The 23,861-nt window shown below is 41.2% G+C and overlaps 1 protein-coding gene across 2 annotated transcripts; it reads left to right on the top strand.

The window, feature by feature from the left end:
* Positions 1-630: 630 nt before the first annotated feature.
* ppp1r9bb (protein phosphatase 1, regulatory subunit 9Bb) lies at positions 631-23,861 on the top strand. Of its 2 annotated transcripts, none has more exons than XM_006790933.2 (11): positions 631-718; positions 1,515-3,061; positions 14,003-14,135; positions 16,013-16,133; positions 16,470-16,574; positions 18,764-18,896; positions 20,401-20,553; positions 20,669-20,722; positions 20,870-21,099; positions 21,184-21,280; positions 22,377-23,861. In XM_006790933.2, the coding sequence occupies exons 2-11, from the start codon at positions 1,628-1,630 to the stop codon at positions 22,425-22,427; spliced, it is 2,511 nt and encodes an 836-aa protein (XP_006790996.1). In that variant the 5' UTR covers positions 631-718; positions 1,515-1,627; the 3' UTR covers positions 22,428-23,861. The 2 variants fall into 2 exon arrangements, with proteins under 2 accessions (XP_006790996.1, XP_006790995.1); XM_006790932.3 differs by lacking the exon at positions 631-718 and adding an exon at positions 1,115-1,267.

The following is a 23,861-nucleotide window of genomic DNA, read 5'->3' as shown; positions in this document are numbered from 1 at the left end:
AGACATGAGTCATTAAGAACACGTTGTATTTGTAGGGTGGTAAAAGGCAAAGTCTCTCATGGGAAATAGGGGTTGGGTTAAAAATGAATCAAAAGTTAAAAGTACAAAAGTACACAACCAAAAGCTTTTTAACACACTGGACAGAATTAAATATATTTTAAATATATTTTACTTTTATGTACTGAGTTTATTTGTATCAATGTTTCTTCAGCTGGTCATTACTTTGCAAAACCCACCAGTAACACAGTCAGATGAGAACACTGGCTAGGTGGCACTGTTGTTTAACATCGCCTCAGCCTTTTTTCAGTGACGAATATTCACCATGACAGTTAACCCATGTAAACAAGTACATTACACTCTTCTTGTCTATGTATTGAGGCAGCTGCATGAATGGGTCGGCCTTGCAGATAAAACAAAACAAACCCCAAACGACTTTTGAAACCGAGACTACGTGGGCAAGTGGCAAGTTCAAAGCCTTCAAAAAAAAAAAAGAAAAAAAAAGAAAAAGAAAAAGGAAATGCGTTGTCTACGCTCGGTAATAACGATTAAAATATCTATCGGCGCAGATGTAGAATGCAGGAAGCAGCAATGTGTCCTGCAAATAACGGATGTGTTATTGGCCAACGAGATTTGACGTGAGTGAGGTGTCACTGGGTCCTATAGCTGGTTGAACGAAAAAGACCGCGACTTCAGTTTTATTATTTTTCGTAACGAAACGGTAAGTAAGTATCCATATTTTATACTTTACAGATACATTTATTTAGTGTAAAAAGCTGCCTCTGGACTGCTTTATTAGGGATTTCCTTTTAGTGGAGGGGGAGGGGTTTAAAAAACACGGAAAAAAAAACATTCAGGGCTTCCCGTCTATTTTGTATAGTGTGCCACCACAGCATCATTAGGTTAAAAAAAAATCATATTTTTTTTAAATCTATTTTTTGTAATTATATGTTATGTTTTTTTTCTTCCTTTTCCTTAGAGTAGCATTGCGTATCGCTTCTTCCTTTGAATTACTGCTTTTTTGTAGCGGGAATGAAAACCACATCACTCACTGTAACATAGTAGCTATAATTAATGCACCTCCGCCAAATATAGTAAATGAAGATCGTATTCGTTTAATGGTCAAAGAATTAGGAGCAGACGGGCACTATGACCCATGCATTCCCCCCTCCATGCAGCAGCAGCAGTCTGCCGCTACGAGAGGACCAGAAATCTGCAGCTCACAGAATGAAGAGATCAAAATGATGCTGCCTCTAAAAAGGGATTAAACGTAAGCAATCTGTCGTCAGCTGCGGTAAATCCGCGGCTCATTACTCTTCTGTTTTTCTGTGCAAACATTTTCAGTAACTAATGGAATTATCTGAGAAGGTCAGGCTCGCATTGTTGTAACTGCAAACGAGCTATTGACAGATGCATCGCGCTCACTTTCTCCGCTGCACTAGACGAGAATTGCAGCGGATGCAGGCAGGCCTTTAATGCGATCTGTTGTTTTTGTTTCTCTCCATCTGCCGGTCTAGTCTGGGCGCCACCTCGCTGGGATCGGCTGCTGGTGGATAATACAGATTTGCCACCGGGAGTTGAGAAAGGAGACATGCCGTCGTTGAGCATCAGTTGCGACGCTTGACTGACCATGATGAAGACCGAATCCACATCCAAGAGCACCGGCTCTGGCTCCACGCTCAGGAGCCCATCCCCGCACAGGAACGCGTACGAGGCGGGGATGCAGGCCCTGAAGCCCGTTAAAGACAATGCTGCAAATGGGGACATGCAGGAGGGCCCCCGAGGGCGCAGGTACGGCTCTAATGTGCACCGTATCAAGAACATGTTCCAGCAGATGCAGACCACATCCCCGGCCGAAGCAGAGGGTGAGGACAACGCCAGGATCGCCGACAAATCGGTGCGCCTTTCCCTGCCCAGAGCCGGTAGCCTGAACGAGAACGTGGATCACAGCGCGCTGCTGAAGCTCGGATCCACCGTGTCCGAGCGCGTCAGCAAGTTCGACACAAAACCGGAGAATGGGCACCAGCGGGCCTCCTCGCCCAGCTACTCCAAGCTACAGGAGACCCGCCGCATCTTTGAGGAGAAGCAGCAGCAGGAGAAACTGCAGCAGGAGAAGCAGCAGCAGGAGAAACTGCAGCAGGAGAAGCTGCAGCAGGAAAAACTGCAGCAGGAGAAGCTGGCTACAACCAGGGTGTTACTGAAGGCAGATAAGGCCTCGAGCTTTCAGGATGGCAGGTTGGATATGGTGGCCCGTTTTAATGGCAGCACAGAGTCCCTGGACAGCCTGGACACTAGTGAAGCAGTGTCCCCTACAGTCAGCCAGCTCAGTGCTGTGTTTGAACGGGCAGCCGAGCTCCGGAACAACCTCCACCGTCTCTCCTCTACACCACCACTCCCTTCCAGAGGGGTCAGCACCAAGGTAGGCGTGTTGAATTCCAAGATAATCACAAAGAGGGTCAGTGCCTTTGCATCAGGCAACCAAGGGGATGAGATAAGCATTCAGAAGGGACAGGAGACACCTCCAAGGGGCTCCAGAGGAAGGGTGACTCCTCCATCTGAAAACGTTAATGGTGGCCAGTGTGCCCCAACTACTGAACTTTACAGTAATGCAGGAGAGCCAAATGAACAGAGAGAAAAGACCGTTTCAGATGCAGGTGTCGAGGCCAAAGTTGATGTTAAACCTGAGGAACACTCTGGGACCAGCGAGCCCAGCAGCACAATACTGCAAGGTGACATCCACATGTCGGTGCAGAATGGAGAAACTGCCTCAGAGAAGCGAAGCTCTCCAAAAAGGGCCGACATGGTCAGGCAGGATGGGGATAAAAATACAGAGGAGGAGGAAGACAGGACTCTCAGAGAAGAACAGTCGGGCCGGGACTCTGTGGATATCAGTACCTACAGTGCGGTGGGGGAGGACTTTGAGGGAAGCCAGAAGGATGAGGAGGAAGACGAGGGCGATGACCGCTACGAGCCAGAGTCCAGCTGTGTGGAGATTTCAGGGCTGCCTGTGGAAGAGGATCCACCCCCTTCAAGAAAGATTTGCTTCAGCACAGAGCCCATCCAGGTGAGGAAATGTGAAGTGTAAAAACACCCTGAATTAACAGAAAGAACTGTAGCTAGAACATGGAGGTGTTTGCTGTCACATTGTAGCCCCAGAACCTTGTTTATTAACCAGGCTTGTGTGCTGATTTCTGGATTGTAATTGTGTCGTGGTGTGAGATTTTCTTTTCATCCTGTGTCTTTAGAGGCTTGTTGAACTTGACCTTAAAGCTTATCTGCTGTGTTACAGTCATAGCCAGTGCCACTGTCAGCTTTTTTAATGAACTCGCTCAGCCTCTGCCAGTGTCACACCAGTGCTGACATTTTGATTTTAGCCTGTTTCAACACAGGGCTTTGCACAGTACACTACTAACACCCTCCTCCCCAGCAGCCAGTTGCTAATGGATGGGCCTGCATTCCTACTGTGCAGCTGACACGGGCCCCAAAAGTGCCTCAACGTAGATACTGAAATGCAGCAGGAGCTGCTTTTGTAAATAATTGCCTTTTTTTGGGGTGGGTGGGTGGGTAGACCTGGCAGACCTGGATAATTATCCCCATTTTTAGAGAAGTGGATCTTGTACTGTGGAAAATGAAAGGTCATCGGATGCTGTATTTGTGATTGTGTGTGAGATAAAGACAGAGGAAGTGAGAAAAAAAAGAGCACTGTAATCTCTTCTTGGACCGGTGCAATGAGAGAACAGGACAGACGAGAAGGAGGAGGAGGACGAGTTGATTTGAAGTGTCTCTCGTTGTCTGGGGGCGGTGTAATGATCCGGAGAGGAGCATCAGACTCTCTCCAGTTCAGTGTTGTTGCTTTGCTCTGCCTTGAGGTCCAAGGCATACAGCAACTCTGCAAGCTAAAGTGGGCCCTGACACTTTGTGTCACACACATTACTTCTCACAGAAAGGCTCTCCTGTACCATTTCATGGCTTGTCAAGTCCAAATTTTCTCATATCGCTGCACATCATCCAGAACCATCCAGTTTCTGAAAGACATTTGAATATTATAGTTTAAAAACCAACCTGACATAGATACTAACAACATATACATCAAATATATGAATCAATGAAATACTGCTAAGGACTGCACATATATGTGTTGGAGCAATGCAGATATTTCTAAGCGAAATAAGCTAAAGAAAACAAACTGAGAAAATAAGCTATTGGGATTATTAATGACAAATATTGACAATATAAAATTAAAAACTGTACAATTAAAGGCCACCAATGGTGCTCTGGAAGCTTTGTTTTTGCACCTGCTTTCTACCTTCAAAAGCTCATACGAGTGACATTATTAAATATATCCACTGGTTTCAAACCATTTCATCGAGACACAGTTGTTCTTGGTAATGAACCCAAAATTGTAGCAATCTGTCAGATAACGGAAGAGAAAATTACTGAAGAATATAAACAACACAAGTTGTGGAATATACTTGAAAAAAAAAAAAAATCAGCTCTGCAGATGTTTGTCAGGCCTCAAGGATGCACACAATGCACTGTGATCCAGTGAGAAAGACTCAGTGAAGGATAATTCTGTGTGTAATGCAGTGTTTTATGCACATTCCAAAAATTTGGAGAACGTCTTTTCATGTATGGTAATTGACACAAGTGTGAAATCTGATTGTCTACAGATTACTAGTTATTCTGTTAAAGGTGAAATTAGGCCTAACATTTTAAGGGTAGAAAACAAGCTTTCGTTTATAATGTTAGAGCCCTGATCTGGTTTGTTAATCTTCCAGCACTGAAGATTCTTTTCCAAGGACATATCCACCCACCTTGGAATGGTCAGAGTCTGACACACTGATTAGACTGGCTGATTTGAAACAGTGTACATTCAAAAATAAGAACCAATCAAAAACAATGCTCAAACTTTGAGAGGAATGGAGCCTGTCTGGAGAGACAGCGCTTTATTAGCTATGTTATCCTGGATGGCATTGCACTGGATTTGCTGACTGGCATTTTTTGGAAATATGTCAAAAGAAGGAATTAATGCACTGAGAATAAAGTGCAAAGCAGTAAAGAATAATGATATATTCTATATGTGGAGTAAGCCTTCTTGTGTAAAGAATATAACCCTTAGTAATAATGGACAGTTTGATTGGTAACTGTAATTTCATTACATATTGTAACTGATCCCAGTAACATTAATTGAGACATTAAATTACAAAGTTACTCCCGAACAGCGATTATACCAATAGTGATGTGTGATTATGTGTCACTATTAAGCTCTAATATATTGAGCAAATGCCTAGAAATCAGCTTAGTCCCATAAATCACATACAAGTCATTTGTGGGCTTGCTGTGCCTGTCATGCAAGTGCAATAGAGCAGAAAACACACTTTCAACATTATTTTATCCTCATGAGATCAAACGTGGTTACCAGGAGGATGCATTATCTACGGTGTGATAAAAGCTGTAAGTCACGACTTTGATAAAGACGAGAATTTCGTTGGGACCCTGCAGCGGTCAGTGGAGAAAAAAAACCTCCTACTGAGTCCTTTCACACTGTATCAGTGTGGCCTTTGTTATGGAGATTGATGCAGGGGTGGATGAGAGTAAGGGGGATGCGAGGTCAAATGGGAGGGGCGTTATTATGCAGCTCAAATGTCATGCGAGTGCATAACAGCCAGCTCTTAAGTCACACTGTCACTTAGTTTGACTGCCAAACAGGAAGTGCCCATTTTTAGTGCATATTTCTCGTCTGAGCATCAGTGCAGCTTTTGGTCACAATTAAGTCTTGTTGTGGTGACAGCGGTTGGACGTCTGCATGCATGCCTTTCTCTGTCTCCGATTCATACTGATCATTCCCCTCCATCTTTCTGTCTTTCTGCCTGTGTCCTCTCAAAGTGGCAAAAATAGCAGATCTGCTTCGGGTAGAGTTCACACTGCATTCTTTGTTTGCTCCTCCTCACACTCTTTCTCCTGCTCCTTCTTTTCTCCCTTTCGCTCTTTGTCACCAGTCTGCTGCTGCTAGTAAAAATAGCAGCATTGTTATCATCACAGACCTGCCTCGCTTTTCAGGGCCGCCTCTTTTGTCGAGCACAGGAAGCTGCTTCTCATGTCTTATTTATTCCTTTAGCTTGTTTGTTTTGACTCAATTCTATATTACTCGGTGTATTTAGCCTGACCGCTTAGCCCCCTAGCTTGTTGTGATTTTTAATTATTTATCCCACTGTGCAGGGGGAGCTTTTTCAAAAAAGAGAGAGATAATCTCCACTAGATTTGGGCTGTGTCTCCTCCAATCCAGGAATAAGCAGATTTATTTGCCACCTTGCTTACCCTTCACCTCACCTACTCCTAAACATTTTGTCCTTCTGCACCACCAACCTGGACTCTTTCTTCTAGGTCTCTGCCTACGCTACTCAGTCTCACCAGCCTGCTCAGAGAACACCTATGATTTTCTTTCACACTGTGTTATTAACACAAACGATGACTGTACTTATAAGGTAATAAACAGAGGGTGTTGAATTTTGACAAACATAGAAGGAGGTGTTGCTGCTTTAAAGTCTCTGCCACAAAACACAAAATACAGACTACCCTAAATGCACCACAGAGATCATCCAATAAGGGAACTGCCCATGGAGAGGTAACCATATGTTAAGGTATCCTCAAACTGTCTATCACTTTGACTCAGCAGGCCTGCAGTATATCATACAGTGCATTACTCACAGCCAGGAGGAGTGGAGGACCAGACAGATTATCAGCAAGGTCAGACTGCCCCACTTCTCGGCCCTGCACTGGTTGGTGGTGGGCTGCAAGCATTTATGTGATGTGCCCACTCGTTCAGGTTACTGCGACAAGCATCATTACGCAACGTCTCGCTCATGATGTCTGAAACTGTTTTGTCCTGTCCCGTCTGCCATCATCTTGTCAAAAAAAATGACAGGCGTTGGTTACAGTGACATGTGAGGCACCAACCGTGCTGTATGGGTGACTGAACATTTATATTTGTCTTTCTCAGGCTTTATTGGTCCTGTAGTTAGGATGATTGTTATTTTATGTTTTTATTAATACCAGAAAATATAGAATGGAAGAATGGAAACGGTCTTCCTCTTTGAGTAATGGTGCTGCTAGTTAATATGCTTTTAAAAGAGGTTTTTTTCACAATTCCTTGACTGGTTAAGTGAGAAAAGGAAGGCTGGAAAAAGGACATGCTGTGGAAGAGAGCCAGAGATTAATAACAAGTAATAATTAAATGCAGAGAGATCTATTAATGCACAGTGAGTGAAAAAGGCGACTGAAGAAGAAATACTCAATGCATCATGGGATTCCCCCAGCAGCCTACACCTATCGCAGCATAACTAAGGGAGGATTCAGTGTCACCTGATCTGGCTAAACTATATGCTTTAGCAAAAAGGAAAAAAAAACCTGTATGTAAAAAAGAGCCATAGGGATACAAAAGAAAATGTCATAACAAATGCAATCAGTATGATATGGTAACATAATAAAACATATACCCAACATATACACAACATAATAAAATATATATAGTTACAGAGTTTAGTTGTTGTATCCTTCTGTACAGTGTAATGCCATTCAGCCCTCTGTGCTGACCTTATTTTCATATTGCCGTGCCTCTCTCCAGCGTTAGCGCTAAGCCTAAACATGACTGCTGACCAAAAATTGTTCTGCCAAAATAGATGGGCTTTGGTGCCATGCAAACATTGCTATGACGAGCTGACCATATCCATTTTATTGGCAAGAGAAGACTGGTCAAACGTGATCGCTGCCAGAGCCACATCCTTATTTTCTGTCTGCATGGTGCACATCTGGCATGTGGATTAACCCCCAATTTTAGTAGGATTTAGAAGCAATTACCTGCCACTTTTTTAACCTATGTTAGTTTAGATAGTGGCGTCATTAATCTTTAGGAGGAAAAGTGTAACATACGCTTAATTTTCACAGCTTTATTAAGCATGGATTAATTACTGCGCACATATTCGTATGCAGGGAAAATTGAGGCATTCATATATCATATATCAGTGCATGGTAATGAACTTTTGCATTTAGCTAGAAATTGAGAAAACTGTATGCCGCACATGCAAAGCCTAGTATGAGCAAAAAAATGCTGGGAAGCTTTTTTTGGGTTTTTTTGCTGAATGCAACGAGAGTGGAAACACTCTTTCTTTTAGGAAAAACCAGTGGCACCACCTACACACATCCCATTCGCTCCATCCAAAATTAGAACAGTTTTTGGAGTCAAGAGGGAAAGAAACAGCAGTTGACGTGCTGCTGTGGGCAGTGGGGGTGCTGGGGTGTGGGTTACGGGCTTGCTAGTTAACACCACAGCGTTATCCAATCACACTGTAGCCAGAGGGGCATCAAGATGCAACCACACTGGAGCAGAGCAGAGGCATGGCGTGGCAGCTGTATCATTTTGCCATTTCGGTGTCACAACAACAGCATTGTAAAATGGATGTCGTCACTTACTGGCTGCTTTTTAATACCCTTTACAATCCCAAATAGGTGCTCTGTATAGACACAAACACAATCTCTAAGCTGGTGAGTGGCTGTAGTTTTCTGCCCATGGAGCTTTTGTAGGACATCCGAGGCGGCTGGTAGCAGAGGGAGGGAGGAAGGGAGTTTCCTGGCCATCTGTTAGCTCCTCTGACCTACTATCTGCCACAACTGGAACAGCGTCCTTCTCTACCACACCCCCCCTCCCACCACACTGCCTTTAATCCCAATGTTTGTCTTCCCAAGATAGCCACCTCACTGTTCGTAGAGTTCATCTACAACTCTGCGTGCTTAGGTAAAGCGAGGTCAGAGGTTGTATCGTGGAGAATCCCAATTAGTCTGTCTGTAAGGAGGGAGATAGACTTCCTGCTGGAAGCGAGAGGTAATTCTGTCAGTCAAGGATGATACTGTAGCCTGACTTATACCATGGCTAGTTTCTCCAATAGCTGCAAGGCACAGCACACCTACAGTGGTGACCATTTATTACCATTGCAGTAAAACAGAGTCGCTCAGTCTTCCGTCTTTGATGTTTTGCAGTATCATGGCTGTAAATTGAGGGCTTCACAGACCATCAGCTGTGACCTATTGATCTTTAAACTCAAGGGGTGATGCAGTGCCACGTGAAAGTGTCACACTGGCTGCTCAGAGGTCTCTGTGGTTGTTTTACACTCTGTTACTTGCAAACGGTGTATTTTTTTGGCCGCTTAATCCACATTCTGTTAATCCGTCTAAATACAAAGGTAACCTAAATCAGAAGTCATCTGACTTAAGTTCTTCTCTCATGCTAACTATTGTGAGTTTAAATCTGATGGGATTCACAGAGTAAAGTGTTAACAGCAGTGTATCTAATGGTTTTAGAACTGCTGAACCTAATTAGTCTTTACTCCATTCCTTTTTTGATTGAGTATTTTATTTACAAAATAGTGTAAAATACAGCAATTTGTCTACTTTGGAAGTTGGACCCACTAATTAATGAGCATTTATGGATATTTATAGGTTTTGTGGTCAGTTAAATGAAAAGCCCAGGACAATGGGATCTATGCTTATTTGCTTTTTTTATTGAGTATTACATGAGAAGATTGGTAGATTGATACCGTTCATGCCTGCAGGGTCAGTATGAAGCCACAGCCAAGAGTTGGTTAGCTTAGCATAAATGTAAACGGTAGAAAAGAGAAAGAAAAAACTATCTGGGGTACCGTCTGCAACAGTTTTTAAAAAATATTCATGTGTTACTACTTTATTATGGGGCCATAATTGTGGTTTCTAGTTTTTGTGTTCAAGTAAGCAAACCTGCTGCTGGTCATAACTTTATATTCAGTACCCAGATGTCACAATGTTTTTCCAAAAATACTAAAACAAGTGGCAACCTCCATGAAAAATGCAACTAGTGTGGAACTCAGTAATCATAAGATGGCCGGTTGAGGCTCACTGTAAAACTGAGTCAATCCCAATAAAGTGCAATGTTAAAATGGCTAGTTTCAGCTATAAAGTAACATCTTTACAGCCTGGTACCAAAACAAGTCCCTCACAACAAATATTGTCACTTCTACCTTAAAAAACAAAACAAAACAAAACAAAAATCACAATTACAGTATCCATCTTTTATATACAGTATTTTGTAACTAATTCTTCCCTGAGAAACTAATAGAATAATTGACACTAACTGAACTGTAATTTTTATGCTATAATTTGCCCCCCCCCCCCCCCCCCCCCCAAAAAAAAAAAAAATCAAAGAAAAAATCATCCATGTCATTGCTTGCGTGATCTGACAGCGATGGGGAGAGATTTAACTCAAGGCGATTACATTTTAAACTCTATTGTTATGGGTAAGGACAGCCCAAAAGTAGGAGCAGAAGCTTGTACAGTGCTCAATGATGCAAGAGAATACAATGATACTGAATAAATTTAAGAGAGGAGGGGCTGGTTACATTTCAAAGGAGCTGTCAGAAAACTGACAGGCTCTTTACTGTGGGGTTGCCACGGAGACGGGGCCCCATACTGTAGGACTGAAGAGCAGCACGGAAGCTACGAGATGCTACTTCTGTAACACAGATGGACAAGCTAAACAGGCCGGCGACATGCAAGAGATGCATTGAATAAAACAAACCAAGGCTCGAGGAAACAGTGTGAAAGTGTTGCAGAAGAGGGAACAAAGATTGTGGAGAGAAAAGTTGATAAAATAAATCAAAGAATGTGTAAAAGGAGAAGGTCCAGCACTGAATTAGTGTAGCCAGCGGAGCATGCAAGGTGGTGCATACATAATCACCCTGGAAGACTGAAAGTGAGGCTTTTAAAGATTGGGCTCTCTCTTTCTCTCTCTGTGTGTGTGTGTGTGTGTTTGTGTCTATGTGAGGCCTGTGAGCAGCAGCTGCAGAAGGCCTCCATTAGCATGCTGGGGGTGGTTATGTAAACTGTCATGCTGTTAGACCAGAGTGAATGTGGGAAGTTGAGCCCTGAAAACAGAGGCCCCTGTCTTCATAAGAGCAACTTCAGTGGTTGTGATTGATTTTTATTTATTTATTTTCTCACCAGTCTGTTTGATACAGATGACTGCTGTGAAAACAATACAGCTCGGAGGAAATGCTGTGGCTGTCTCAGTTGAAAATGTCAATACATTTGAATTGCATTATGTCCGCATTAACAGTGTTGGTCAGTTATTATCGAACCATGAAGCCATCTTGTCTGTCTCAGCTACTTACGCATCCAAAACCTCTAAGTAGTGATCTTAAGCTTTTTTCAATCCATTTAATTGCTGTCTTCAATGGAATGATGGAAATCAGTGAAGGGGATTTAGAAAGAGGCATTTCTCTGAATAGATCATATTAATTTTACCTTGTGTTAGCTTAAGCTGGATCTTCTAAAGAAATCAAACAGAAATATTATATATAAGCTTACTGACCACTGTGTGTCTTTTAACTTTAGCTCAGTGCCATGTGGACATGGTTTAGAGCTCCAAATAAGTATCAGAGTGAGAAAGAAAGGTAATTTAAGTGGCTATGAACGTGGCATAGTAGTCAGCTGGTGGTGGTGGAACATAAAGCTGTTAGAAAGGAATTTGAGCACCGGTGCAAGAAATGTGGGGGAGAAAAAAAAAACTCAGATTAGAGTCAGTTTCCTGTGAGTAATGGTCCTGTTTCCTTCAGTACTTCCTCTCTTGCCTTTCTGTGACTCTGTAAGTCATCTTCCACAAAGCACGTGTAACTGATATTAACTGAACCGTTCAGTAGTTTGAATTTAAGTATCTGTAGTCACGTCGTTCTGCAATCTGCCCACTCTTTTACCTGTTAATACACAAATGCAATGAAAAGTCAAAAAAACAAACAAACCCCAAAACGAATCACTGCTCCTCAGGGTGCACAGGAAGTGATTCTGGTGACAGCAGCAGTTACTATATTTGGAGTATGTGCAGGAAGAGTGATAAGACACCATGGCTCCAAGGAAAAGAAAGACTTGTCTAGAAAGAAAGGATATATATCTATCTCTCTATATCACAGAGGCCAGTTATAAGGAGGTTTATTAGGCAACAATGACAGTGGCGTGAAGCGTGGATAGGGCTGTGCGATACGACCAAAATCTCATATCCCGATATAAGACATTTATCGTCCTGACAACAATATAAATCAAAAAAATGTAATATTTTCTGTAAACTATGTGAATCTCGGGCAACTCGACTTGCGTGAAGTTTTTCCAGCTGGGCGTCCTTTACCTGTGTTTTAACCATGCATGAAACTATACGTTTTTAGACATAAGTTGTAACGGCCACCATTTTCTTTCAAAGTTTGAGCCTATTTTTAGCACTTGAGGGCTCTTTTTTGCTTCTCATCCGTAAACTCTCTGCATACTCTTTCCCGTGATTCAGTTTATTTTGAAAAGTCTCAACAGGATCTTAAGCTTTATTGTGAAAGGCTTTTGTGGAAAACAAACAAGCAGACAGCAGTTTTACCGTCATTGTTGCTAACGACAACACGTAAAAACTGGCGCTTGTCCATCCATAGTGTGGTTATTTTAAATATAAGAGAAAGATCGAACTTTAAGAAATTTATATAGCTACTATAGTGACCATCAAAACGATGAAAAAATATTGCTGTAAACAAATGATAGCATAATAGGAAACGATAGACATTCGTCATCCGATATATATCGTTATATCGAACAGGCCTAAGCGTGGATCTAATTTTTGCCAAGAAAACAAATAATTTGCCATAATTGACCGTGTGCACGAGAAAATGCTAACTTCCTGGTTTGAGACCGGATGTGGGGTTGTACATTTCCGGTAGCTTTACTTTGCGGTCAATCGCTACTGAAGATATACTCCAAAATTATGTCCAAAACTCGAAAACGGAAAGATCGCGTTAAGTTACAAAGAGCAGAAGGTGGGAACACTCACCACTGTTGTGTCATAAAAAATCTAATGATCAATTTTGATGTTTAAAGAGTTTAGATCGATCAGTTGTTTACATCACTCAACACAAGCAGAAGTGCATTACTGCAGCAGAAGACACATCGTCCACATTCAGAAGCACATCTCTGTATAGTGACTGGTCTTATGATTTAAACAGGCAAATGTTCAGCATTCAAACTACAGGTGAAGAATAGTCAAACCAGATGTTTCGTTATGTCGAGATCAGCTAGTCAAGTACACACCTACACAGCATGTTAACAAACCGTGAAAAAAGCCACACAAAAAATGAATGATTGCTGGTAAGGGTTTCTATACATTAGTATGTACGAAGGGTATGTTGTGACTTACCTTCAAAATTACAGCGGTCCCTCGCTAATAACGCGGTTCACCTTTCACCTCGCTGTTTCGCAGATTTTTTTAGTGCAAGTTTGCATGCTTATTTTTTTTTTTTACATTGTGTCCTGTGTCCTGATCGCTGCAGACGATCTCCTCCGTCTCTCCTGTACAGTACACAATCGCTGCATCGATCGCTAGCAGTGTGACTCTGAAGTGCAGTACTGTATGTCCACGAAACGTTTTGCTCCGTCAAAAAATAAAATTGGCTTCTTGATTTCACCTATCGCTGGTTATTCTTAGAACCTAACACCCGCGATAAACGAGGGGCAGCTGAGAAATATAACATTTGAATCCATTTTCTCTTTTGCTCTGAGGCGCGGGGAAAAAATATCGACAAGTCGATGAACATCATTTACAGATATATTGGGTAAATGCCCAAGACATCTATAGAAATGTAAATCGCCGCTTGATTCATTCATTTGCTTAACTTGTTTTGGACCGTAAACCAGGCGCGAATCGGACACCGGAAACAAAGCTCCACACAGGAGTTTCCGCACCGGAAGTACCCTATGCTAACGTGCACATAGTCAATTTTGAACATTTTCTTTTCAAAACAAAAAATCCCAAAACAACCGTGACTCACAAATGTCCTGTTTCAACAACAAACAAATTCTGAACAGGAATAGATGCTAGCAAAAATCTGCTCCGCCTTGCAGAGACTTGATGTAAGTGTGATTCTCAGTCTGATCTTGTCCCTGTCTCATCCTTCAGGTGTTTGCCACCTATTCCAACGAGGACTATGACAGACGCAATGAAGATGTGGATCCAATGGCAGCGTCTGCTGAGTATGAGCTGGAGAAAAGAGTGGAGAGGCTGGACCTATTCCCTGTGGAGCTGGAGAAAGGTATCAGAACTAAACCCTGTTTTTTCTAACCAGTCGAGTATTTATACAAATTCTTTCTGTAAAATCGGCACTTTACTTCGGGCATATAAATAATTCTAAGCATTTACTGTACTTTGACTTGCCTGAGGCTTCTTTGCACCTTGCTAAGAAAGAGAATACAAAAAACCCACAAATGCAAGGTTCTGTATTTGAATGATCAAGCTCCCATTTGGCTCCCATCTCCAAAGCAATTAAAAAAACTCCTACTTTAAAAGACCTGCAGGGTTCACCAGCTGCCTTCTGCTCTCCCCAATGACTTACAGATTTGCAGTATCCATGTAACATCATAGTGCATTTCTATGTGTGTAGAAGACTTGTGTATAGGGCAGATTACGTGGGTTACCATATGTAGCAGTGTTCTTTATAGGTGTTGCTGTGTGCACGCTCTACATTAATTAGATCATGGTAGAATAGAAGCTGAAATAAAAAAGAAACAGTGCTTCAAAAGAAGAATACGCTAAATCAGCACATAACGCCTCGGGGAGGAATCTAGGTGTTATATTGATTATCATCTAACTTTGACGTCACAGACGTTAACAAAACGAATGTTTTATTTTTTCAAGATCACATGAAGGTCAGAGCTTTTTTCTTGTCCTCAAGGTACAAAGAAACTTATGCATGCTTTCTGTCACAACTAAAACTCAGTTGTAGTTTGCACAGAATGCTGATGTCAGGTTGAAAATCCCCAAATTTAACAGACGAAAAAGGTTATGATGCGTCATCGTGACATAGATTGGACTTTCTTTAGAAATCTTAAATCCCAGCTATGTGGTAGCACAAACAAACAAACAAACAACTAATCTTTTTAACCTCTCACATATCAAGAAACTGCAGTTAATAATCTATTTGGACACTTCTGTTCAGTTACAATTTTTATTGTACCTTCCTTGTTGTTCCTGCATTCATTCTGATTTTCAGTTCCATATTTCTACTCTTGAACTCTATTAGAGTGCATTTGCATGACTCATCGTTACCATTATCTATCTCATATTAGCCCTTGGTGCATCCCCTCAGTCAATCCTCAGTCTCAAACGAGCCATTCTGGTTTCCTATCCCCTCACTTTGCACAAACAGAAGGTTTGAACAGAAGGCACCTGTAATATGTGTTCGCTTTTTTCTGACTAATAATCCAACACTTTAAGCTGATATTTATTCATTACAATATTGGTTTATTATATATTATGGTAAGCAAGTCATTTTAAGGTACCCTGTAGAGCGTGCTGGTAAACTTTGCTGGTAACCATACATGGTTTCTATATGATTAAAGCTGGCGCAAATGTTGGGGGAAGCAAATGTATAGCCTTGAGGACACGAGTTGTGTTAAACTTTATTTAAACTTTACTTAAAATTAAAATTAAGCGAATATAATTAATATACAAGAAAAAACTACAGTGCACCTTTGAGTGGGTTTCAATTATAGAGGATAGCAAACAAAGGTTCACTAAGTAATTTATTAGCGCACAGCTGAAGAATTATTAAAATTTAGCCTCTTCTACAACCACTGAAAGCAGCTATAATAACACATTCATAGACTGTACATTAAAACATAGACATAGCCACACTGACTTCAAGCGCTGGGTCATGAATTCCTGTTTTAAAAGATCGATTTGAGCATTGTGACTGTTGCTATCCCGTCGTTCTAAAGTCAGACGTGAAGAGAGGTGGAATGTTATGTTGTTAGCTAATGTTAGCTATCTTGTGGCCATTCAGACAACTGCAGGTTCTGTCACTTTTGTGTTGGCTGCATTTTCAGTCCCAAAGGTTGCCTCTTCAACAGCAAGTCTGTTACAGACAGATTACAATACCAGTTTGGTAACAGCAAGCCTGATTTCTTTCAGATGGTGACGGCCTGGGCATCAGTATTATTGGGATGGGTGCAGGGGCTGACATGGGCCTGGAGAAACTGGGCATCTTTGTGAAGACTGTCACAGAAGGAGGAGCAGCACACAGGGATGGCAGGTATGTTTCTTCGCACTTTAAATATTCCTGATATGATTAAAAAAATGTATTGCAGAACTGAAACATCGCAGGTCAGAAATTAAGGGAAGTTGAACAGGCCTTTGTTTTGTAAATCAAATGTCACCTTGAGGTTACCTTAGTAGTTGTAGTGTTAGTTCCAGGAGTGGATGCCTTATTGTTCCTCTTGTCTATTTTGATATCTGGCAACTGCAAATACTGCAGGTCCTGCTGCCAAGAATAAGGACTTTTACATGGAGTTTGAGTCGTGTGGGTTTAAGCATAAAAAGGATGCGCAAAGTTTCTGTAAATTCTAAGCCTTTAAACTGTCTGCTTCAGGATCCAGGTGAACGATCTGATTGTGGAGGTGGATGGGACCAGTTTGGTGGGAGTCACCCAAAGCTTTGCCGCCTCTGTACTCAGGAACACCTCAGGAACCGTTAAGTAAGTCTCTCTGACTAACCAATTTGCTTTGAATCACTTTTACATCACGAAACAAACCTTTTTTCTTTTTTGTAGCCAAGTAGAAGTGGAAGTAGAAATGCTAGTTTGCTATCAATTTCAGTTTTACTGATATATATCGACCATTTTATGGATTTTTTAAGACTTTCACAAAAGGATCCATCGTAGTGTCTTCAGGTGTCCCCTGAATCGTCCCTTTTAGCACCATTTTAAGTTAAAAAAAAAACAGGTGTAGTCAAACTATGATGCACAACTTTTTGCATCAGCCTACTCTGGTTTATTGTCTATTCTAGTACAAATGGGACCATCATTTACAAAATAGGACAGCATACTTTATTGAATACAACTTAGAACTGCAGCATATATGTACCAGAAATGTTTTATTGAGGTCATAAATGAAGTGCAATGTGCTATCTTTTTCTAGTGGCAGCTAATGGAGTTGCCCCCTACTGGCCATTATAAAGAAAGCAGGGGCAGGGTATTTCCTTATTGGCTTCACTTTTTTGACTCATTTGCAATGTACCTGACCTGGAAGTTGGAGACACATACTTGGTACTGAGTTGAATGCATTCTGGTAATAAAGTCGAAAAATCATGGGAAAACAGGATATATTTTGCTCCCTAGCAAGATAGATCCATGCATGCATCACTATCAAAACAGTGCATTGCATGTTTTTTTTTGCCCCTTAAAACCACAGATGAGGAATATTCACAGAGTACTGGGTTATTTAATGAGTCACAAATACATATCAGCAGTAGTACAGCTTTACTGCGGTTTACGTGCATCACCGCCACCTTGAATCATTAGGTCGGCGTTCTTGAATTTCCAAGTTGGAAGTGTGAAAATTCTGACTAGGAACTCAGATATTCCGACTGCAAATGTAACGCACTGAAAGCTCCTAAACATCAGACTGTTGTCAGTAAATTGACTCGCTAATGTTAGTATTTAAAGTACTTCCATACTTTTAAAGTAATATAGATTTAAAGTACATTAAACTACTTTAATTTGTTAAATGGTCTTGTATTTTTGTAGCTACTATTTTGTGGTTTTCTAAATGCCTTAGCAGTGACCAGGATATGTGTTTTCATTGCTAGTTGCCCTGACATTAAGCATTCTTCCTGAAGGAGATGATTTCCTTTTGATATTTACCCACAGCACATTTTTCACACAAAGCTTACTTCTACCACATCCTGCCCATTCACTTCACCAGACTTTAGATTTATATCGCCAGTCTCCCAGGGTCGTGATTATACCCTTTAGTATTGAAAAGCTCCTTTTAGAGACATTCGGTATAAAGTCCAAAGGTTCCACATCAGAGCCACTGAAAACAGTTATCAGGAATCAAAACAGTTTGTATCAAAAGTATAATTTCAAAATTTCAAGGGTCTATTTGTAGCCTTTGCACTTTGGATTTTTGGTATGGCTCACTGTTCCCGTGTGCTTTTGTCATCCATGCTCATTCATAATTCAGGGTTTAGTGGTCTGCGCTGTTGGGATAATTGCTAGTGTTGTGTGACTTGTGAAGATCAGAGACCTCCATAGATAGCTCATACATTATGGATCCGCTGCAGTGATGGCGAAGGGCAATAGAGCTCTGACCTATTCATAAAACAAACGTCACGCAGACAAATAGATTGGGACAGGAAGTGTGTTTATGAGCATTTAATTACCTCTCTGTGCTGCAGAAATTGAAAGGCTACAGTGGCTGGCTTAACAACCATCTGTGGCTTTGTCGTGATTCGCTGTCCTTTACCCAGTTTACCATTTGACTTTAGTGCATGAAGATTTGTGAGCGTCAATCAAGAGAAAATATAGTGTCTGTAATGATCTGTACAATGTGCTAAAAGAGAGGACGAATTGAGGGTTTGATTCGTGCACTCAAGAGGGTAACTATGTAGAGAAGATCGTTGTTAGAGTGTAAACAGGAAGCCATTTTCTGTTATCAGAGAGCCAGCGCATTCCAGCTACATTAATACATTATGCTATACTAACTGAGGAATGAAAACACTCACTGCCCAAAGAGCTGGTGTTTGTGCTCCTCAGTGTTCAGAACAAAGAAGAGGCCAACATGTATTGTTTAGCATATACATACAGCATCACAGCATATATATATGGTTTTGTCATAGTTTTCTGTTCCTAGCTGAGGTGGAATAATATATGCCTAAATGCAGGTTTGTGATTGGACGAGAGAAGCCGGGTGAACAGAGCGAAGTGGCCCAGCTCATCCAGCAGACCTTGGAGCAAGAGCGCTGGCAGAGGGAAATGATGGAACAACGCTACAACCAGTACATGGATGAACAAGAGGTTAGAGGGCAATAAGATTACTGAGGTTACTAATGAGGGGTCTAAAGACAAAACAGGTTGATTATCATCTCTGTAAGTCTGTGAGGAAGGGGGCACATTTCTTCCCACAGATAATCCCTCAGTTGATGTTTTCATGATGGTGGTGAAGACCGTTATCTAACACATGATTCCCCAATCCCCTGTTAGTTAAAATCAGGTGAAAGCATATGATTCACATCCTTTTTATACTCATCAGTCCATTCAGTGATCCTTCCTGCGCTCTAGGTGGTGGACTTTGTAAGCGAGCCCGCCCATCAGGGTAGGAGTGTTATATCACCGGATAAAGGCGATCACTCAGAACAACTTTGAATTGATTTGTAGGGATTCCTTCCTCTTAAGTGGCCAAGTGAACCAAAACCATGCCAGGAAACTGTCTCCCCCCCACAGCGTAACAAAGCTACCACATCCCATCACTGTAGGGATCAAAGCATAAAAACTTTGCCTGCGCCTGGTTTATCATTCTTTAACTGGTGATGGAGCAACATCTGCACACGCACAGTAGAGAAGTGAGGGTGAAGTGCTTACTAATCCAGCTTCACCCCTCCCCTCTGCACAAATACAAAAAAAAAAAGGGACATAAGATATTATTTAACCACTGCAGATGACGCACAGTCCCACACAAGCTGAGCTAACAGAGCAAAGACATCAGTAAACAGCCCCACAGTTAAGCACAAAGTGCTACCTTAAAATCCTCACTTAGCCCTCTAGGATATTGGTTTCCCTGTAGGATTAAAGAATATGTGATTATTTTTATGAACAGTGAAAAAGAAAAAGGCACACTGTGATATCCAGTGTATTATCAACATGATCAGAAAATATGCTCAGCTCAGGGTTGTGACTTTTTTGTGCCCTTTAGTTTGTCAATGATGCCTCAGATTGTTTCGCTTTTCATTCACGTACACAGAACAGGCTCAGGAACTGTCTATGGTTTCATTAGAATAACAGAGAGGAAGTTCCTCCATTCATGGACAGTAAAAAGATTGGGTGGGTGGTTGCGTAATGAAAAGTACAGGCGCCTGCTTGAGTTGTGCACCATCTAGTGTCTATTTGGCGTCACAGCACAAGAGGACGACACCATTAAGAATATTACACTCTACCTTCTTGTTTCCTTTAGCATTATGTCCAAAAATTAATTCAACAGATTTAAAGACATATATTTGATTTTCTCCAGGAATTGCATAAATTGAAAACCCTCCTGGAAACCAATATGTGCAAAAACTCAATTTTAGCACTGAAAACATTGACAGATTCAAATTTAGCTTTCTCTGTGTAAATGGTATCACTTGAAAGAGTTTGTTTACCTGCAAAGGAGAAGGACAACAAACTTTAATCTCACTCACTCTCCAGCTATGCATGCACTTTCATCTTTATATGCTGAAAATAGAAGTCATAAGCTCTCCTTTTTTTTTTCTTTTCTTGATTTTTGCCTATGAACGGAGTCCTAACCTTGACCATATCCCTGCAGGGTGGGGAATACGGCACAGATGAGGAAGAGGATGATGATGAGGAAGCTAGTCCACCGTATCCCACTGCGATCGAGGTGTTCGACTTGGCGGAGAACGAGGACATGTCGCCTCTGGAGACAGACCCTGAGAAGCTGGCCCATAAATACAAAGAGGTGAGCCATGAATGCCTTAATTACACCATTTCTTCTTTAATCAAACCTTTTTTCACTAATGCACCTTATATTTAGAGATGTGTTTAGAATAGTAACACTGGTTTTTTTTTTATAGCTCCAAATAAAACACGCTGTCACCCAGGCTGAGATCCAGCAACTGAAAAGAAAGGTAATTTAAAGTGAATATTATAATGATATTTTATATAATGGTTCTATTAAGAATAAGCAATAGAGCATTCCTTATCTTTAGAGTCAGAGGAGTGTGTCCGTTTACATCATCATGTGATTGAAATGAATGAATCACGCTTTCTTCCAGCTGCACCACGCAGAGCAGGAGAAGCAGCGCTGGCGTATGGACAAGGCCCAGCTGGAGCAAACCCTGCAGGAGAACAAGGAGCGAATGGAGAAGCTGGAGGGCTATTGGATGGAGGCTCAGAGCCTGTGCCAGGCAGTGGATGAGCACCTGAAGGAGACGCAGGCCCAGTATCAGGCCCTGGAGCGCAAATACAGCAAAGCCAAACGTCTGATCAAGGAGTATCAGCAAAAGTAAGACCGTTTAACTGCATGTACAAAAGCCCGAAAGAGTTGTGAGATCAGAGTGCCAATGCTGTTATCCTCTTCCTTTAACAGGGAGATTGAGTATCTGAAGAAGGAGACCCAGCGCTGTGCACAAGTTGGGGCTGAGGCCAACCTTCTGAAAGAGGAGTCAGGGCAACTCCAAGAACAGGTATACGAGGTGCCTCAAGGCAGTGTGTGCGCATTTAATCTTCACATCTAACAATTAATATAATATTCACACAACAACTGTGTGCTGGTAGGTTTGCAGAGCATTTTGTAAAGCATTCAAGAGTAAACACCACTTTGCTTGATCCAGACCAAATCTGATCTTGAAACTTCTATTAATCAGAATTGCTTGTGGTTTCAAGAAAATCTTAAAATGTCTTGGGGATCTTGGAGAAAGGGTGATGAAGTTGAAAGAGTTTGTGTATGTTATCATTGAGCTGCTGTGTGGTTGCATTACTAGGAAAGCGCATGTCAGGTTATGGTGTAGGATTTCAAAAAGGTTTGAAGCAGAAGTATAATGCAACGGAAAACCTTGTTGCTGATTTAGAGGTTAAGGTTGATTTTATTGCATTAAAAGACCCAACATCCCATACAGAGCTTCTCTTCGGTCTAGTTTATCCTCCTGCCTCCCTCCAGCAATTTAAAACTTGCACTAGATTCATTCATAAGCATCCTTCTGATTTTCCAATATTGAAATGTTGATATTTTCTTGTAAAAATGGCTGTAAAAAAAACTGTTTTCTACTATTAAGGGAGGAGTCTTTGTACCTTTTATAGGGCTGTCATTTAGCTTTTAATGCTGTCGTTATTTTGCTTAGGATTAAAACCGTTGATGGAAAGAAGCTTTTGCTAAAGTTTATCTGTAGTTCCTATTTTTTCCTGCTTGTTAGTAGAAAACAGAATACATGAGTGTAAATGAGAGGGAGATGGGTGTAACAATGAAGCAGCAAGCCATAGAGATATCGTTCCTGTGTGCCTCTTGACAAAGCATGCTGAACATGGAGCTGCCAAGCAGGAGAAGACCATAGAGGAGGTTCATGGATGTAGTGAAGGGGGACATTCAGAGGGTTGGTGTGACAAAGCAGGAAACTAAGGATAGGATGCTATGGAAGAAGATGATCTGCTGTGGAGATCAGTGGACCAACTGAAAGCAGAAATGCACAGCAGAACACATCATCTCCAAAAAACACAAAAACAGTACGAGTCACATTCCAGCAGCGCTTCATTGTTTTAAGTGCATTTTCCTCTCTTCTCTTTTAGGTGGCTGATCTGGAGTGCCGAGTGGAGGAGCTGAAATCTGAACCATTATAAAAGCCTTTTGTAATAAATATAGAACTTCACCCGACAAAGGAGTGTTTTAAGTACTTGCAACGAACTGCAGGGTATCTCGTGTGTCCAACTTGAGCTTAATTTGTGGTCGCATACTGTATGTGCCCTCAGGCTTTGTATTTCACCCACTTAACCCTTTTAACCATGTTTTTCTGTTGGCATTTATGGGAAGAAGAGCAGTTTTATCATCACAAACGGACTCCGTAGACGTACTGTTCCTTTTTCGTTTTCAGACTTCAGTATTTTCTCCCTTAATTTGTGATTCTTGTGAAAGACCAGGCTGTTGCTTTTCAATTGCCAAAACAAAACAAAAATCCTTTCTTTCTTTCGCTTAGTTTTGTGACATTTTTTTTTCTGAGTTTGTACAGATGTGATACTGTGTGGTTTAACAATCAGTTTGGTTTGTAAAAAATTTTAATGTGCATAACATTTAACATAATATAAACTAATGAGAGTCGAGGGTCGTATATTTTGCGTGGCAAAGATGTGTAAATTGGACGGAGACCGCACTGAAGACGACAACACATGGTGCTTCACTGGATTGGAGTAATAAACGGAACAAGTCTGACGTGTCTTTGAAACTGTACAGTATCCCAACCTTCGTAGGGGTCTCGTCACATAACCTTTAGAACCAACTGCTGCCTACCTTTCAGACGTGTTTGTGTATTTTTTACACATTAGGACTCGCGAACAAGCGACTAATCCTCTGGTTTCAACCCCTCACTTCTATCAAAAAGAAAAAAAAAATAGAAAAAAGAAAAAAAAAATGGACCACGGAAACAAGCCTCCACAACTGCTGTGCCACAAACAATGGATATCTCTTCCCTCCCCTTCAAATGGATGTTGTCATGGACTTGTAGAACTGGAATTAGTTAGGACTACTGATGTAAGAAACATTACTGGACTGGGAAGTTAAAGAAGCCGTTACCAGCAGCAAAGTTTTAGATTTAAGGAGCTCCTCTCTAACCAGCAGCTGCACTTGACACCGCTGTGTGTAGCACATGGAAAACACTGCCAGGTTTCTACCTGTTTCAGTTTACGCACAGTTTAAATGAAACTGAGTTTTACTTGTGTCAACTGTCATACCAGTATGTTTGTATAGTTCAGGTCAGACTGAAATATTTTAATTTTACTTAATATTTATAATATAGTCAAGTTGGAAATATGAGCTAACAAAGGACAAATAGTGACAAAAGCAATGCAAAAATTAATGTCCAATAAACAAAGTTATACTGTGTCATGTAAAAAAAAAAACAAGAAAAAAAAAGGTAGTAGATCTGACTACAAAAACAAATTTAAGACTACTTAATTGAAGAAAAAAAACAGGCATGGTTATGAGTATTTTCATAATATTAAGGCTTGTACAGTGCACATGCTTTGCATTGTATGTTTTGTGGAATAAATGGTCAACAGTGA

Source organism: Neolamprologus brichardi, chromosome 8 (assembly GCF_056152115.1).
Source record: "Neolamprologus brichardi isolate AB-2024 chromosome 8, ASM5615211v1, whole genome shotgun sequence".
In the NCBI taxonomy this organism is placed as follows: domain Eukaryota; kingdom Metazoa; phylum Chordata; class Actinopteri; order Cichliformes; family Cichlidae; genus Neolamprologus; species Neolamprologus brichardi.
This window is presented reverse-complemented; position numbering and strand designations above follow the sequence as displayed.